General features: G+C 39.7%; 1 protein-coding gene across 1 annotated transcript; it reads right to left on the minus strand.

Moving 5' to 3' along the window:
• Positions 1 to 1,060: 1,060 nt before the first annotated feature.
• On the minus strand, positions 1,061 to 3,393 carry LOC145034272 (ACT domain-containing protein ACR10-like). The gene is made up of 7 exons (XM_078982649.1): positions 3,310 to 3,393; positions 3,080 to 3,242; positions 2,449 to 2,667; positions 2,247 to 2,352; positions 1,815 to 2,157; positions 1,429 to 1,713; positions 1,061 to 1,359 (listed from the first exon to the last, which is right to left on the minus strand). The coding sequence occupies exons 1-7, from the start codon at positions 3,325 to 3,327 to the stop codon at positions 1,219 to 1,221; spliced, it is 1,275 nt and encodes a 424-aa protein (XP_078838775.1). The 5' UTR covers positions 3,328 to 3,393; the 3' UTR covers positions 1,061 to 1,218.
• Between the last annotated feature and the right edge of the window lie 16,651 nt (positions 3,394 to 20,044).

Below are 20,044 nucleotides of genomic sequence, written 5' to 3' on the forward strand. Positions count from 1 at the left end.
GGGGTAAGCCAATTGGTACATTGACATTGGCGTCACCTCGCATCTTCACTCGAATGCTGGTATACTTAAGTTTGTTTTAGATAAATCCAGTAATTTTTCTTCATCTGCCTTAGTTGGTGATGGATCCTTAATACCTGTAACAAAAATGGGACACACTACTCATCCGCTTCCCAATCTTACCGCACCTTAACTCTTTGAAACGTTTTAAATATGCCTTATATCATTAAAAATCTGATTTATGTTCGCCGTTTTGTTCATGAACTTTGAGGACCATTTAATAGAGTTAGATGATGTTATTAGGAGGGGCTCGACATCCATTTGTCTCCTTAGAATCTCTGCCAGCGCTTACGCTTAATGAATCAATTTCATAAAATTGATTTTCATAATTTATGAAGTATTTTAGGATGACCAACTATATGTTATTTAAGTTTAGGGGGCTTTGGTAAAGGGTATATGTTATAAGAGGATGGTAAGTTGCTTAAAATAACAACATTTTTTTTTCTTTTTTATGTGAGTATATTCGGTACTCTTGTTAAGCTCGACTGTGAGCATAATGAACTCTTATTTAACTTGTAATAGATGTTAGTTTATGGAGCTTTAATTTTTTTAGTTCAACGGCAAAGATATTATGTATTTTGGTTTAGTTTTTATTTGGAGCTTTAGTAAAAGTTACAATATGTGATTTGGTCAGTTTAGCCCAATGATTCTCATTCCATACAAACATTGGATTTATACAGATAGAAATGCAAAGCTAAGATACAAATATAAAACAAATACAATATATGTTTAATATTCACTCGTAGCCACTTTGTCACAAACAAAACGAATATCAATTTCAATTTCTTTAGTATGTTTATGTAGAACTAGAAAGGGAAACCCTAAATTAGGGTTTGGGAGAGGAGTTGTTAGGATTTCAATTGTATCAACTAATATCCTTTAATGGCCTATCAGTTATTTTAGACTTCTTGTAGTATTAAATACATATTCTTCTCAAATGTTTTACGCTTATGGAAGTCATGTATGATAGTTTACCATCATGCATTGCATGTCATCATGTGTATGAAAAAGTCAAAGTCACGTCACACATGTTATACCTATTCCAAAGTTTTGAATTGTATATCAAACATATTTACAAAGACGTGTATTTACAAAGAAGTGATTTTTACCTCTTTCATCCTCTCCTTTCTTGTATTTACAATAATACCACTATCATCATCATCATCGATCCCAACCCATCAACATTTTCCTAACCCCTTCCTCAATCTTACCCTTCTGCACACACAATTTGTCCCCTTCATTCAATAAAACTCTATAAACTTCCCATTCTCTCCCTCCAATCAAATGCCTACTAATTTCAGCCTGCAACAACACATTCATACTCTCAAACACAACACTCAAAAACTCAATTTTGGTAGAAATAGAAATTACCGAAAATATGTCCATATTCAGCATCTTGAGAGCAAGGGTAATATCGTAAAATACCAACGGCCTCCCTTTCCCACATAACTCCACCGGATTTGCAACAACCAACTCTGTGTCGGGCCCACGGTTGACCAAACCTACCCTCAAAGGGCGAACTAATTCCATACGGATTCTAGAACACAATGCACTTTGTTTATTTGGATCCACAATCTTCTTTCCATCAGCTTGTACTATAAACAAATCAAGTTCACAAATTTTTCTATCTTTCTTCATAAACCTCCCATATGATATCTGATAAGAAAAAACATATACAGTTTAATGAAACCTTTTTCTTTTTGTTTATTAAAGATTATATAACCTTAAAGGGTATCTATATATATAGATATATATACCTGAATGTTGTAATCTTTCAAAGTTCTCATTATATCATAGAGGACTCCTTTGTGATCATGGCAAACAATCTGGACAAGTGTATGAGCAGGACTTAAGGAGTTATCAATCATGACTGAAACTGAAACTGAAACTGAAACACTTTCATGTTTGTTTTCATCCAACAATTCAAGATTAAACATGTCTTCTGTGATTTCTGGAGGAATAAAAGATGGTGGGCCATTAGAACATGCTGTGAAATTGGGTCCCACCATTTTTATCTCACAGCTTAACAAATCATCTTTAAGAACAGCTTTTAAATGATCATGTGTATCCTCCTTTCGTTTTGTTGTATGTAAAAGTTCCCTGAAAAGACTTTGTAAGCCCTAGAATTTCTGGAAAATATCATGAAAACATTCAAAGATTGATAAAGGAGAAGTTTTTATAGTATTGACCTTGTATCAGTCACGAAAAACAAGTCCATCACCATTCCATCAGGGGTGGTTGATACTTTGACTCTTTGAATTACAAGTTCAAGCTCGCAAAGAAGATGAGTCACATCTGATAGATAAAAGTATGTTTAAGAAAAATGAATTGGAGAGATGGATCTAGAATATAAACTGTGGGATTTGGGTTATGAAGTTGGATATGGTGTACCATGTAACAGGCCTTGTCGATCATGGCAGCAAAACTTGATGAGAAACACATCTGCAGGCTTGGGTGGTTGTGATTCAGGGTGGTAGAATATGAGTGTGTTAGCAGAAGAACAAGAAGGGCAAGCCTCCAATAGTCTCTTCTTCAATAAACTCCATAGCGTACCTGGTTTCCCAACTACCCAAAACACTATGTAACACCATTTTCCATCTGTAGATACATCTGCACATACCATCGAACAGTATCAAACAGTGATATTCTCTCAATTGTTTGAGCTAGAAATAGGTTTTGATAATATAAGTGTATAACAGTTTAATTCAAAGGCGAATTTTCGCTTTAATACCAGATGTTCAACATAAGCACAAAGTAGATTACGATTCTGAGAAAGAGGATAACTAAATTATCTTAAGCTATGAATCCGAAAACGAAAACCGCCTAATTAGTAATTATCATCAATACATATTCAAACGATGAACAATTATATGTATGTGAAACAGCGATTGAACTCAAAACTCAAATTATAAATCATGAATCACAAATAACAGATGACTCTGTTTTTCAAATTTAACGAAAGACCAAATAAAAGCACCAAAAGACAATCGGAGAAATCAGAGAAGAGTAACTACAAACATACCACCGCGAACAATGCTCAAACCGAAGAAGAGGATGGTGCGACAAAGATCACAACCAAGACCGGTTTTGTCAGGACAATTGATTGTGATTACAGTAGCTTCGTCTTCCTTTTCCGCCTGATTAATTATAACTACGTCGTCGAAAAGCATCTTCCTCCTTGCAATCTGTGAAGCAAATTAGGGTTTGAGAATCAAGTGGAATCCAGTGTTAAAAGAGGAGTAGGATTCCTACTGTATCCATTGATTCCATCTTTTATTCAGAGGATAATGGTGTTCTACGTCATTCCTCCAACAATTATCACATTATAAAATTAAGACCCTTGGAAATCTAATTTGTTTGGATTACAAATATATTTTTATAAAAAAGATTACATAAAATTTTGTCATTAAATTATAAAAATAACCCAGACAACTTTAATTATTAAAGATAAAAATAACTTTGAATTAAAAAAACAAGAAGATAGTCACCGATAATTGAAAACGAGAAGAAAGCGGTTGTTGTCTATGGGGTAGATGTCTTGGTTGACTTGTATGTTATATTAGTCTTTTCGATTGGATTTGGGTTTCGATTGAAAATATACTTTTAATTAAGTTTTACAAATTTTGCAAAAGTACCCATTAGATTTATATTAATTTTAATTCTGAAACCTCAATTTAGAATTCAAAATTGAAAAGAAAGGAATTATAATCATTTTAGGCATGATTTGGTACACATTTCACCAAATTTGTTGTGTATGATATTGAACAAATGGTTAAAGTTAAAAAAAAAAAACTGTTTTACTCACTTTTACCCTAATATGTGACTACTAATTTACCCGATAAATTTTACTTAAATGATGTCTACGTAGTTTGACATTTAATTAGATATTTTTACAGAAAAATCTAATATATTACTGATTACTTCAAATTTCACATATATTCTAGACGCCACTTGAATCATCAACCTTGAAGAGGGAAATAAATCATCTTGTTCATCCATTTAAAGATCCAAGAATGATTTCATATCATCCCTAAGTTGATCCATTTAATGAATTTTTATACCTAAACTCTTTTTCTCGTCAACCCCAATATAGCTAACCATCAATTGAACATATGTCAATGTGTTACTAAGCTGCATCCTCTATATGTTTTACCAACCGAATCACGAAGTTGTTAATGTGTTAGATTGTTTATATTGTTTTGTATTTTACTGTATAGTATAGTGGTTCCTTTGTAACTTATATATTTATACATTGATATCATGCATGTGACTCCTAATTAAGGGTTTTCCACACATGTTTAATTCCGTCGATGGATAAAAAAACAAATTCCTCTAAGGTTGTTTAGCATATGAAAGAGACCGACATATTAATGGTACTTCCAAACTCCTACCATTACTGACAAAAACATTACAACTACTAATACTATGATCATTTTCCATTTGTTTTATCTGAATTCATAGAATTGCTTACACCGTATGCCAACAACTATTCGAGTTGATTCAAAATCATCCCTATTTAATCGTAGTCTTTGCACTCACTTTACATATCACATCTCCTTCACAAGTGATTTCTAATTTTTCTCTGTTTTGGTTATAATGATTCTAATAAATCAAAAAAACTTATTAAAAGTTATTCATGATATGTTGTCGAAAACGAATATTATAAAATATTGAGGGAGAAGAGAGGGCAAAGGTTTTATTTTTTCCCCACACAATTTAAGAATTGGTGTGTGTATATTTAGTTTAGCTTTATTTCCTGTTCATTGTCTTGTTGTGGGCTTAGATTAGGACTGAGTATTCGAATGGATATAGGGTCCAGCATTATGTATGGCTAGCATACACGAGTGTTGCATGGTTTGTGGAAGATTCATGGGTGGGTTATGCGAGGTCGGTAGGCCAGTATAAGATATTTAGCATTCCTCTAGGAGTGAGGATTGAGTGATCACCATGCGTATGCATATTGTTAGGGTGTTGTGATGATACTTGAGGAAAATATGGGTAGGTGTGGAAGATAGTATGGGCCCGTACTACTGAAAGCAAAGGACCCATACGCGTAGCAAGGAAGTCACAAACCCTAGGGTTTAGTTGGGAGTTGTTTCCCTATTATTTATGTGGATTACCTGATATCTTCTTGGCGTAATTTCAAAATGGTGGTTACGAGGCATTTTGTGACTGGATCTGGATCAGGATCGGGATCAGGACAGAGCGATCATTGTGCCCTGACAACACCCGAGATCATCGGCCAGGATTAGCCAGCATTGACATAGGATCGTGTCAGGGAGATCATCCACGAGGAGGTGGTCGAGATTGTCTGGGGTCAGATTCCGAAGATGTTTGGGCCTATTAAGACCGCCCCAGTGGAGTAATATGATGATAGATATGCAACTCTACCTGATATGGCTATCACAGCAGCTACAACAGCTAAAACATCGGTAGGGGGAGGAGCTGGCCGAGCTTTTCAACACCGGGACTTCGATAACACGAAGCCCCCGACATTTGATGGAGATCAGGATCCGATCAGAGCCATGAGGTAGCTGTCTGAGGTGGAGGGTTGTTTCTTCATTTGTTCATGTCCTACTGACCAAAAGGTCAGATGTGCCCTAAACCTGCTGAGGTCCGTGGCAAAGGACTGGTGGAGATTGATGATTGGGTCGTATTCGGATGACCAGAGAGCTGCAGTTACTTGGCAGCAGTTCAGGGATATGTTTCGCGCTTATTATATTCCACAGGTCAGGTGGGAATGATTAGTTTAGGAGTTTTTGGAGTCGAGACATGACAGTGAAAACGGTGACGGAGATCACCCGTATGTTCACAGAGAGGGCGATGTTCTGCCCGGAGTTTGCCTCTAAGTAGGCTCAGTTGACATGTTATCTGAGCATGCTGAAGACTGACATTCGTCAGTTTGTTGTACCCAACGATGTGATACCTTGCTAGAGTTATAGGAGGCCGCTAGGTGGTGGGAGCTTGAGATTGAGTTGCAGCTAAGAGAGCAGAGGTAGGCCCCGACACAGTCACAGTTGGTGCCAAAGCAGTCTAAGAACGCTGATTCCCGATCAGGGTGACAGTAGAGTCGCACTTGTGGGAAGTGCGGAAAGGGTCATATGGGGGTTTGCCGATCATGGAGTGGGTACCACAAATGTGGCAAGTAGGGTCATCTTTCCAGGATTGCAGGTAGCAGACTCCAACTCCCAGAGTCAGACTTTGTTACCATTCTGAGCAGGTAGTCCATATGAAGGCCCAGTGTCCCCTACTAGCCGCCAAGCTGGCGCAGGCTCCCACGCCGGAAATACTGAGGATTACTGATGAGAGGTAGGGTAGAGCAGAGCCCCCGAGGGCTTAGGGACGCGCCTTCCAGCTCACAACGGAGGAGGCCAAGGTAGCACCAGACGTGGTTGGTAGTATTCATCTATCCCTTATCTTGTTGTTTATATATGTTTTATGCTTATCCATTTGTATCTGTGATTAGGTATGTTTTTAATGAACTCCTTGCCTGCCTTGGTTTTATTTGCTCAGGGGCGAGTCAGTCGTTTTTCTCTCAGATATTTAGTAGGGAGTTCGGTGTGCCAGTAGGACAGCTACAGTGTCCGTTGCGAGTCTTTATCGCCAACAAACACGGGGTTTCTGCTTCTTCAATATATCGGGGATGTGAGTTGGAGATCTTCAAGATGTCTTTCCGATAGACTTGATTCTGATTCTCATGGGGGATGTGTGTGTGATCATGAGTATAGACTGGCTTAGTCGCTTCGGTGCCATGATCGATTGCGAGGGTCAACAAGTGGTGGTTCGAACCCCAAGTGGGGGAGAACTGATTATCTATGGCGAGGGTACCAAATGGGATCAGGGTTTTGTTCAGCTGCCAGGGCTCGGCAGGTGTGCAGGTTATCTTGCGTATGTGGTGAATACGCGGGTCAGAGATCAAATTTCAGTTTCAGAGGTTCCGGTGGTTAGGGAGTTTGTCAATGTGTTCCCGGAGGAGTTACCAGGAGTGCCTCTGGAGAGGTAGGTCGAGTTCCTAGTGCCAGGTGCGGCCACTATCGCCAATGCGTTGTACCATTTGCACTACCATAGATGAAGGAGCTGTCATCACAGTTGTAGGAACTGTTGGGCAAGCAGTTCATCTATATGAGTAGTTCTCCATGGGGAGCGTCGATCCTCTTCGTCAGGAAGAAGGATGGTTCACACCGGATGTGCATTGACTACCGAGAATTAAACAAGTTGATGGTGAAGAATCGTTATCCACTCCCGAGGATAGATGATCTTTTCGATCAGTTACGAGGGGCATCTTGGATCTCCAAGATAAACATGAGGTACAGGTACCATCAGGTCAGGGTTAGGGAGGAGGACGTGGAGAAGACCGCATTCTGAACTCGTTATGGACATTACGAGTTCGTGGTGATTCCGTGTAGGCTCACCAACACACCTGCAATATTTATGGACCTGATTAATCGGGTCTACAGACCGATGCTCGATCGCTCGGTCATTGTATTCATAGACGATATCTTGGTATACTTCAAGACCCAAGAGCAGCATAAGGAGCATCTATGAGAGTTATTGGGAGTTTTGAGGTGAGAACGGAAATATGCCAAGTTCTTGAAGTGCGAGTTTTGGTTACGAGAGGTTCAGTTCCTTGGACACCTCGTTAACCAGGAGGGGATTTTGGTTGATCCTGCCAAAATCGAGGCAATTATGTAGTGGGAGGTTCTAAAATCTCCCTTGGATATCAGGAGCTTTTTGGGATTGGCAGGGTACTACTGGAGATTCATACAGGATTTCTCCAAGATTGTAGTACCCATCACTCGTCTGACAAGGAAAGGGGTGGATTTCTAGTGGGGCCCTGAGCAGCATAGGGCATTTTAGACCCTCAGACATTGACTTCGCGAGGCTTCATTTTTTACTCTCTCGGAGAGAGTTGAGGATTTTGTGGTGTTCTATGATGCATCCATTACGAGGTTGGGAGCGGTCCTCATGCGGAGAGGATAGGTGATAGCCTATGCATCGCAGCAGCTAAAGCCACATGAGACGAGATACCCTACTCATGATTTTGAGTTGGGAGTGGTGGTATTCGCTCCCAAGATTTGGAGACATTACCTCTACGGGGTCTGCTGTACCATATACACGAATCACAAGAGCCTGAGACACATCATGGATCAGCCAAACCTGAACATGAGACAGCGCAGGTAGCTGGATGTAGTAAAGGACTGCGATTATGAGATCCTTTACTACCCAGGTAAAGCGAACGTGGTTGCAGACACTTTGAGCTGCAAGTCAGCTGGATCTTCTACTCCGACAATATGTATGAGAATATCAGTGGATTCCCCACTTATGGGCTTGATTAGAAAGGCTCAGGTTGAGGTTATGCAACTAGAAAACTGTAAAATGGAGAGGATATAGGGAGAGAACACCTGATTTGTGCAGGATAGTCGTGTATTATTGACGCGATGTGGTCGGGTATGGGTTCTGATGTCTGTTGGGGTCAGATAGATGGTTTTGAAGGAGGCTCGTAAGTCCCATTTCTCTATTCACCCAGGAGCCACTAAGATATATCAGGATTTGAGTTGAGCTATCGGTGGTCGTGCATGAAGCGAGAAACCGCTTGGTATGTCGAGTGGTGTTTGACCTGCAGGATGGTCAAGGTCGACCATCAGAGGCTACATGGAAAGCTGCATCCTTTATAGATTCCCATGTGGAAATGAGAACAGATCACGATGAACTTCAGTACCAAGTTACCAAGGACGGCGAAGGGAGTTGATGATATATGGGTCATCGTGGATTGATTGACCAAGAATGCCCATTTCCTGGCGATACAGGAGAGCTCATCGGCCGAGAAGCTGGCCGACATGTATGTCCATGAGATCATTGCTCTCCACGATGTTCCGATCTCTATTGTTTCCGACTGTGATGATAGGTTCACCTCCCGCTTCTGGCAGAAGCTCCACGAGGAGCTGGGCAAGCGGCTGGATTTTAGTATAGCTTATCATCCACAGACTGAAAACCATAGTAAGCACCATACAGACCCTCGAGGACATGTTGAGGGCTTGTGTCATTGATTTCAGTGGGAGCTGGGATTCCCACCTACCCTTTGCAGAGTCCGCCTACAACAACAACTATCATTCCAAAATTGTATGGGTGGAGATGTTGCACCCTGAATAGTTGAATTGAGGTTGGTCATAGAGTCATGGGACGGACAGAGGTAGTCTTGCAGACTACCGAAAAGATTCAGTAGATTAGACAGTGGTTGCAGACTGCTCAGAGTCGGTAGAAGAGTTACGTCGACAGACGCCGATTTGAGTTGGAGTTCCACGTAAGTGACATGGTATTACTGAAGGTTTCACCCTGGAAGGGTGTATTTTTTTTAAGAAGAGGGGAAAGTTGGGTCCCCGATACATTGGACCATTTCGGGTTATTACCAAGATTGGCAAGGTTGCATACAGACTGGATCTTCCGGAGGAGCTCCATTAGATACATAGCACTTTCCACGTTTCCCAGTTGCAGAAGTGCATATTGGACGAGGATGCGGTAGTGTCATTGGATGATGTTCAGGTTGACGAGCGCTTGAACTCTGTGGAGCAACCGGTGGCTATTTTGGAGAGGAAGGTAAATGTTCCACGGAACAAGGAGATACCTCTGATAAAGGTTCAGTGGCAACATCGGAAGGGATCTGAGTGGACTTGGTAACCAGAGTCTGAGATGTGGGAGCATTACCCGGATCTATTTACTACAACAGACTTTGAGGACGAAGTCTAGGTCAAGTGGGGGAGAGTCGTAACATCCCGAGATTTTGCAGGTATTTCCGAATCCTCTCTTCTATTATTATTTTGTCATTTGTAGTCCCTGGGGTTAGAAGAGTCGACCCATGAAGAGCCTAAGGGTTAAATTTGCAACTTTGAGAACATGAATAGTAAGTTAAACATACATAAGGTACGCTAAGAGTACTAGAGACGCCCTAGTACGTTGGGCGTACACTTATGTACGCTAAGCGTACTCGCGTTAGATGCAAACCTTAATATTTAGGGTTTGAGTGCTATATAAATGTCCTTATGACCTCATAACCCCCCTTACCTCAGCCTCCATAGATTTGAGCCGTTTTACCCGAACCCTAATCTATTTCTTGAGTGTGTGAGCTAAAAGATTCTGCTTTGAGTAGTAGGAGAATAAGGTGTTGCATCAAGAATTTGGAAAAGGAGGACAAGCTTGTACATCTGAAGTTTCTTTGTGCTCTAAAAGCTCCAGAAGGTAAAAATCTCCAAACTTTAAGCTTGTATGATATAGATCTTGCCGTGCTAGCTTTATGGAACCATTTCTTGTCCCAAAATTCCCAAGTTGGTGCATGTTGTGTTTTGAACGAGATAAGACGTCCTTTCGAACCCTATAAGGGGTCGTAAGTGATAAAAATGATGTCCCAATGGTTGAAAGTGTCCCATACGTGTAGTAGAAATGCTTAATGGGTTAATACCAAGTATTAGGAACTTTATGGACGTCCAAAGTCTTAAAGTTCAAGACTTTATGGTTCTAAGGCACTTTTGGTCGATGGATATGGAGTCTGGATTTAAGTGCTTAAGCCATTAAGCACTTATTAGGCTTTTGGCAAAACCTCGCGTACGTCCCACGTAATTTATGTAATGCCCAACTTACTGAGTCAACCAACCCGATGGTGGTCAACGCAAAATGGAAGCACGCTCCGCGTACGCCCTCTATTGGATTTTTGACGATTTGGGCTTTGGGATTGGGCTCCTTTTTGGGCCAGTTTGACCTAGGCCTTGGTGGACTTTTTGAATAATTGTGTTTTGGGCCAGTTTTGGATTTAGATCTTAAAATAAGGTCCGATTTGGGAGTTGGGCCCAATTAGGAAAATTGGGCCGATAATTGGTCTTAAGTATATGGACTTTTGGACCATGGATTTGATAATTGGGCCGACCCAATTTATAGAAAAGGAAATATGGACTATGTGGAGCTTTAGTCAAGATTGATATCCCATGTGTTAACTTAGTAATTTATTATTTTGGATAGTTCAGGATTTTCGGTGAGTCATCGATCGAAGACTTTCTGTCCGGTTCAGCACTACTGCTAAGGTGAGTTTTCCTCACTATACTCAAGGGTCTAAGGCACCAAATTCAACCCTTTTGGATTGTTATATTTATATGTTATGCTACTATGATCCTTTAGATCAGTATCATGGTAGATAGGATGATATTATATTGTTATGATCTGTTAGATCGGTATCCTGGTAGATAGGATGTTATTATGCTATTATGATTTGTTAGATCGGTATCCTAGTAGATAGGATGTTATTATGCTATTATGATTTGTTAAGTCGATTTGTATGTCAATATATTGTTATGTGATTATCTGATATATATATATGCACATGTTTGATTGGTGGCTAAGGCTTATCTGCTTTGTGTGAAAGCCAGTAGACCTGGGCATTCCAACCCGATGCTTATAGGCCGTGAGTATTCCATCCCAAGGATGATTGTGATGGGTTTTAGCCATAAGAACTTTCATATGTGCGCATGCAAAACCCTAATGCTCGGATCTAGGCTTTCTAATTAAACATGCTTTGAATCCAAGACTTCTAATGGCTAATTAGGTTAAATAACAACATTGTAATAGATCTAGAACCATACCTTTGAATTCCTTGTTGATCTTGTTGTCTTGGAGCTTCTAGAGTCACAGAAGTCACTCCTCTAATGGCTTACAAACACCAATAGCAAGAAGGATGATTTAGGAGAGAGGAGAGGGGAGGAATTCGGCCAGAGTATCTCTACTTTAGATGGCGTGTCGAATTCCCTCACCCCTAGGGTCTATTTATACTTGTAGACTCCTTAAGGATTACAGCTTTAACCCTAATTGGATAACTTAGACTTTAAGTTGATCCATATCCTTTCCTTGATAATCCTATGGATGATTTTGGCTTATCCAAGCCCTAGAAATCGTCCAACCTATCTTGGATAAGGACTTATAGTCTAAAGTGTAACTATCAAACAATTGACAGTTTATACCCTCTTATTTAATTAATCTCTTTAAGTCACCAAATTAATTCCAATTAATCTATGACTTATATTAATCAAATAACCATATATTATTCCTTATAATATTTACTCTCTCTTAACAAATCATCCATCAAGTTGCTATGGTGAAGGCAACCCAAAAGGACCATGCACAACCGGATCAAATACTTGCCTAATATAGTTGCAGCCTTAGACACTATTCCAACAGTCTCCCACTTGGATAAGTCTAGTAACTATACAAGTACAATTCGGTTTGCAATCGTAGCTCTCAAAGACGCTATCAACTCTGATCTAATCAATCTTGTCCTTTAGATAAGGGATCGTACAGTCCTCTGTTAGATATCATGCTGACAATCCTATGGAATGGTTAGTCTAGCATTTGATTTCTCGATCTCCGATTTATTCGACATAGAACTTAATCAAACACATCAATTCAGTTCTGACCGGGCCCGACACATAAGTCAAATCAAATCATCGAGTGGCCAAGATATCTCTTCTACCCTCTTAGGATAAAATTTACAGATAAACTTCGACTTATATGCATTTACTTATTCATTAACCAACTATACACAACAATGCGTTTTATAACACCAAGTTACTGATGCGTTTTCACATTATCAATGTACAATCAATTAACAAATAATAAACCATATATCTAGGTTTTAAGACTATATGATATTATCGTCTTGCGATCACTTTTTATATCGTATTCCATAAAGTGATTCCAGCAAGCGCGGGTTTGTTCCAATGCTCAAAACCAGTTCATAAGCACTCATGAACGTTGTAGCAACCCTTTGCTATGTCTAACACCATTTAGACAATCTACACACCAATTCATGACAATCTTCATTCATATCTACTTCCAACATATGAACGATTGTGGACAATTTGAATAATTCAATTATTCCTAATAAATTCAATTATTCTGGAAGTCAAAACATGCAAAGTGAAACAATAGTTAAACAATTAACATATGACAGTAACTTTACTTATAAATAAAACTCCTTTATTTAATCATCAAATGTTAATTACATTTATCTATTATACGTTTCTAAATACTATCTAATCTATACTAATATCATCCTTCAGCCCAATACTCCTAGCATGCTGCAAGTGCTTAACCCTACTCAGTCCCTTCGTAAGAGGATCTGCTGGGTTATCTTCTGATGATATCCTCTTAACTATGAGTTGTCCTTCTTCTACACGATGTCTAATGAAGTGATATTTTCTGTCGATATGTCGAGATCTACCATGATCCCTCGGTTCCTTGGTCAAGGCAACCGCACCTTCGTTATCACAGAAAATCTCCATGGGCTCCTTTATGGCAGGCACAACTCCAAGATCACCAATGAAGTTCTTTAGCCATATCGCCTCCTTCGACGCTTCGCTCGCTACGATGTACTCTGATTCGCACGTTGAATCAGCTACAGTTTCTTGCTTGGAACTCTTCCAAGTTACTGTTCCTCCGTTTAGGGTAAAGACCCAGCCCGACTGCGAACGGTAGTTGTCCCTATCGGTCTGAAAACTGGCATCACTATACCCTCGCACCTTCAATTCATCACTCCCTCCAAGGACTAAGAACCATTCTTTCGTCCTCTGAAGGTACTTAAGGATGTTCTTCACCGCAATCCAATGTGCTTTGCCAGGGTTCCCTTGATATCTGCTAACCATGCTCAAAGCGAAGGCTACATTAGGGCGAGTACAAGTCATAGCGTACATGATTGAGCCAACTGCGGAAGCATATGGTATTCGACTCATTTCTGCTATTTCAGCTTCAGTACTCGGACTTTGAGTCTTACTCAACTTGGCATTTCCTTGTATCGGTAGTTCTCCCTTCTTTGAGTTTTCCATACTAAAACGTTTTAGTACCTTCTCTAAGTAAGTATTCTGACTAAGTCCAATTAGTCTCTTACTTCTTTCTCTTACTATCCTTATTCCCAAAATGTAAGAAGCCTGTCCGAGGTCCTTCATAGCAAAACACTTCCCGAGCCAGGACTTGACTTCCTGCAGAGTCGGGATGTCGTTTCCTATGAGTAATATGTCATCGACATATAGAACGAGGAAGCTTACTATACTCCCACTCGCTTTGACATATACACAAGATTCGTCTTCGCTTCGTACAAATCCAAACTCTTTGACTTTCTCATCGAAGCAAAGATTCCATCTGCGAGACGCTTGCTTAAGTCCATAAATGGACTTCTCAAGCTTACACACTCTATTTGGATGCTTCGGATCCACAAACCCCTCTGGCTGAGCCATGTAAACATCCTCAGCCAACTTTCCGTTAAGGAAGGCGGTTTTGACATCCATTTGCCAAATTTCATAATCATGAAATGCAGCAATTGCTAGCATCACTCTAATAGATTTAATCTTCGCAACTGGTGAGAAGGTCTCATCATAGTCAACTCCTGGAGTTTGAGTAAAGCCCTTCGCAACCAATCGCGCTTTATACGTGTGTACATTCCCATCCATGTCGGTCTTCTTCTTGAAGATCCACTTGCACCCAACGGTCTTACGTCCGGGCACATAATCAACCAAATTCCAAACTTGGTTATCGTACATGGATTGGATCTCGCTATCCATTGCCTCTTTCCATTTCGCAGACTCCGGGCCTGCCATGGCTTCCTTATAGCTATTAGTTTCATCAAGATTTACTAGTGTACCATCACTAATATATGTGTCCCCTTCGGTAGTAATATGAAAACCATAAAACTGGGGATGAACTCTAACTCTATCGGAACGTCTAAGAGGTAAGGATTCGTCAATCGATTCAACCGGAGTTTCCTCCTCGGGTTGAATGCCACCGGTAGAGGTTCCTTCATCTATCGACTCTTGAATCTCTTCAAGTTCAATTTGCCTCCCACTGTCTCCTTGGCTTATGAGTTCTCGCTCTCGGAAAACTCCTCTCCTCGCAACAAAGACAACATTGTCTTTCGGTCTATAGAAGAGATATCCAAAGGATGTCTGCGGGTAGCCGATGAAAATACATCGCTCACTTCGAGGTTCAAGCTTGTCGTGAGTATCTCGTCTTACGAAGGCCTCGCAACCCCAAACCTTGATATGTGCCAATGAGGGAGCTTTCCCCGTCCACATCTCGTGAGGTGTTTTGGCAACCTTCTTAGTAGGGACTCGGTTAAGTATATGGGCGGCAGTCTCTAAGGCATACCCCCAAAAGAAGATAGGTAGTGAAGCACGACTCATCATAGAGTGAACCATATCCAATAAGGTTCGATTACGCCTTTCTGCCACACCATTCAATTGCGGTGTCCTAGGAGGCGTCAATTGCGAAACTATTCCACACTCCTTGAGATAATCGTGGAATTCAAGACTTAGGTACTCTCCTACTCGATCGGATCGAAGCATCTTGATTTTCCTGCCCAATTGATTCTCCACTTCATTCTTGAACTCTTTGAACTTTTCAAAGGTTTCTGACTTTTGCTTGATTAAATAGATATACCCATATCTACTATAATCATCGGTAAAAGTCACATAGAAGCGGTTCCCATCCTTCGTGGTTGATATAAAGGGTCCACATACATCGGTATGTATTAGGTCCAATAGCCCCTCACCCCTTTCACAAGTATTCGTGAAGGGTGACTTAGTCATCTTTCCAAGTAAACAAGACTCGCATGTGTCATCTTCCCTAAGGTCGAATGACTCCAACACTCCATCCTTTTGGAGTTGGGCTATGCGTTTCTTGTTGACATGTCCAAGACGACAATGCCACAAGGATGCTTTATCCATACTAGTGGAAGAATCAATATTCAAAACATCATTTCCTAAGTTATCAACAATCATAACAGTTTCATATATTCCATTACATGGTATAGCTTCAAAGTAAAAGACACTATTTAGATAAGCCATAATAGAACCATTCTCATTATTAAAAGAAAATCTAAATCCTTGTCTATATAAACCATGAAATGAAATGATGTTTCTAGCCATTTCTGGCGAATAGCAACAATTGTTCAAATCTAAACATAAATTATTCCTAAGCACTAAAGAATACACTCCAATCTTGGTAACAGGCGACGATCTTCTGTTCCCCATGATTAGATTGATCCTTCCTTGCTCCACATCCCTACTTCTTCTTAGTCCCTGCACATTTGAACAAATGTGATAACCACACCCGGTGTCAAGAACCCAAGAAATAGCATGATTAGAATCGTTAGATTTAATTGTGTATATACCTGCAAAAGATGGCTTGATCTTTCCTTCTTTGATTGCTTGCAGGTATTCTGGGCAGCTTCTTTTCCGATGTCCTATCTTATGGCAGTGGTGGCACTCTGCCTCTTTCGGGTTCGGATAGGGCTTAGAGGGATCAACTTTGGTCCCACTAGAAGAGGCACCATCTCGGGCTTTAACCTTGCGATAGTTCTTTGATGAAGCCTTCCTCTTCTTTCTCTTTCCTTGACCAATTGCCAAGACAGGAGCAGCAGAAGGATTGGGAGTAGGTGCAACAGACTTGTCTTTGAAGTTGCTCTCAGCGACTCTAAAAAGACCTTGGAGTTTTCTTAGGGTGACCTCCTCTTTGTTCATGTGGTAGGTCATCCTAAATTGGTTGTACATTGGAGGCAAAGAGTGAAGCACCATGTCGATCGCTAAGTCTTCCCCAAAGTCAACATTTAACTTGCGAAGGCGATCGACATACCTTTGCATCTTTTGCAGGTGCACGGTAAGAGATTCTCCATGACCCATCTTAGCGGAGATCATGTCAGTGAAAATCTCATAACGCTCTTGTCTCGCGTTTTGGTGGTATCTCTCCAATAAATCTTGATGCATCTCGTATGGATACATGTCCTCGTAGGACTTTTGGAATTCGAAGTTCATGGTGGCAATCATGATGCAATGTACCTTCGTTGCATCTCGCTCATGAGTCTCAAAAGCGGTGATTTCGGCCGGACTAGCGATTTCGGGGTTGCTCTTCTCAAGCTTTTCATCGAGGACATACTCCTTATCCTCATAGCGAGCAATGGTGCGAATGTATCTTATCCATTCGCTAAAGTTCGTTCCATCGAAGGTGACCTTTTGGCAAAGGCTCATCAACGTGAAAGAACTAGCAGCAGCGTTGTTTGCGTTTGACATCTATAGAAAGGACAAAGATAGATTAGAATAAGAATCCCTAATTATCACCCAATTAGAAAAATTAGGGTTAGGATCCAACAATAACATTTACATATTAGAAAAGGGATGCCGTAATCTAACATGAAAATAAATTGAAGGTAAGTGAATGTCGATTCACTAATTCTCCATTACAAAACCTAGACTATTAGTCCTAAGTGTATTGAGAATTCCTAGGTTCGGATGAGATTCATTGAAACTATTCAATGGCATGTTTAAATCTCGATATGCCCCTCTTGTTTGTGACTGGGATGCCGAGGATCACAAAGCGGGTGTGAATTACCATGCAAATTCACATGGTGCCTTCATTGTAACGATCACCTATTCGATGTGCCGGTGAACCACACACGCTCCATCGAACTATGATAAACAATGAATCACCCTTTGCCACCTTTGCTTAGAACCAATTAGTGTGCCGGTAAACCACACACGCTCCACTAACTTCTTAGCAAGGGTGCAAAGTATAATTTCATGGGATTGCATCAATTCACTTTTCCTAAAGTAACTAAGATTGGGAAATTTTTAAAATGTGTAGTTACTTTGTATTTCTTATTATACTTTTAATGAGAGGATGAGGTTACCCTATCCTACCCGTTCGGCTAACGACCCTCCACCAATCAAGCAAGCGGTGGGTGTGAGTGTACACCCATTAAGTGCCATTTTATAGGCCGCAACCTTATACCCACCTTATAGATCGGCTTCGTGAATGAGGCCTACTAACGGTAAGACTAGCATTTAGTTATATATTATTCTAGTAATATCATATTAGTATAAGGTTGTGTTTTAAACCTTTTAAAACGTAGGGTTTGAAATTTAAGTTGTCTAAATTAAAACTTTTAATCACAAATATAAATTTCAAAACTTGAGGGCAAGTTTTAAACATTTAAAACATGGAGGATCAAATAACAAATAATTCCAATTAACAATTAATGTCCTAATTATCTTTATTTGATTTATCCAAGATTTCTTTTAAGATAATTATCAAAATAATTAATCAATTATCATATAAGTAAATTAAATATTTTATTAGATGATAAGTATCTTTAATTAGATCAAGATTATAGTCATATATATCAAAAAAACGGATTAGGGTTGATCTAATATGATTAAGGTAAGTTTCCATAAGATAAACATGAAAAAATCCCGGTTATGCCTAATCCTGACGCCCGGACTCGCCGAGTACACAAAGGGACTCGCCGAGTCAGGCCTACTCGCCGAGTCCACTTTGGAACTCGCCGAGTCCATGACTCAAAAACCCAAAAATCGAATTTTGCAGGTTTGTTTAAGTTAATCAAGCAACAATTTAAAGAAAACCAAGCTAGGCTCTGATACCACTGATGGGTTTTAGCCATAAGAACTTTCCTATGTGCGCATGCAAAACCCTAATGCTCGGATCTAGGCTTTCTAATTAAACATGCTTTGAATCCAAGACTTCTAATGGCTAATTAGGTTAAATAACAACATTGTAATAGATCTAGAACCATACCTTTGAATTCCTTGTTGATCTTGTTGTCTTGGAGCTTCTAGAGTCACAAATGTCACTCCTCTAATGGCTTACAAACACCAATAGCAAGAAGGATGATTTAGGAGAGATGAGAAGGGAGGAATTCGGCCAGAGTATCTCTACTTTAGATGGCGTGTCGAATTCCCTCACCCCTAGGGTCTATTTATACTTGTAGACTCCTTAAGGATTACAACTTTAACCCTAATTGGATAACTTAGACTTTAAGTTGATCCATATCCTTTCCTTGATAACCCTATGGATGATTTTGGCTTATCCAAGCCCTAGAAATCGTCCAACCTATCTTGGATAAGGATTTATAGTCTAAAGTGTAACTATCAAACAATTGACAGTTTATACCCTCTTATTTAATTAATCTCTTTAAGTCACCAAATTAATTCCAATTAATCTATGACTTATATTAATCAAATAACCATATATTATTCCTTATAATATTTACTCTCTCTTAACAAATCATCCATCAAGTTGCTATGGTGAACGCAACCCAAAAGGACCATGCACAACCGGATCAAATACTTGCCTAATATAGTTGCAGCCTTAGACACTATTCCAACAGATTGGACATGTAGTATGTGGGCATTCCAACCTGATGGTTATGGGCCTCGGGTATTCCATCTCGAGGATGATTGGACCCATAGTATGTTGGCATTCCAACCCGATGGTTGAGGGTCTGGGGTATTCCAACCTGATGGTTGACTAGACCCATAGTATGTTGTTTGTGATTATATGTGTATTGTTGTGTGTATTGGTATTTTGGGGGAACTCACTAAGCTTCGGGCTTACAGTTCCAGTTTTGGTTTCAGGTACCTCAAATGATCGTGGGAAGGCAAAGGCATGATCGTATAGATCCTCACATTTTATGACTTTGTTTATGGGATACTCTGATGTAGAACTATTTTGAAAAAAAATTGTAATAACTATTGGTTTCTAAATGTTTTAAAAAGTTTTAAATTAGCAGGATTTTATGGGTGTTACAATGATTAGTTGTATGGTATGTGGTAGTTTAGGGAGACTCACTAAGCTTCGTGTTTATAGTTTTCAGTTTTGGTTTCAGGTACTTCCAGTAGCAAAGGGAAGAGCTTGGGATGATTACAGTGCTCACATCATTGGTTCTGCCTGGGATATTTATACTATGATAGATTTTACAGATGTTATGATATTTTTGAGATACACGACTTATGATTTGTATATGATGAATGATATTTATGGTTTTATTAATAACTTAAAAATGAAAATTTTAGAATGTATTTTTGGGATATTTCAAATCAACTCAATACTTGAATTGAAACAATAGTCATCCCATGCTCCAAGCATGCACACTATGTTATCTACGGTC

The sequence above is a fragment of the Lactuca saligna genome, chromosome 1, assembly GCF_052625555.1.
Source record: "Lactuca saligna cultivar CGN05327 chromosome 1, ASM5262555v1, whole genome shotgun sequence".
NCBI classification, from domain to species: Eukaryota; Viridiplantae; Streptophyta; class Magnoliopsida; order Asterales; family Asteraceae; genus Lactuca; species Lactuca saligna.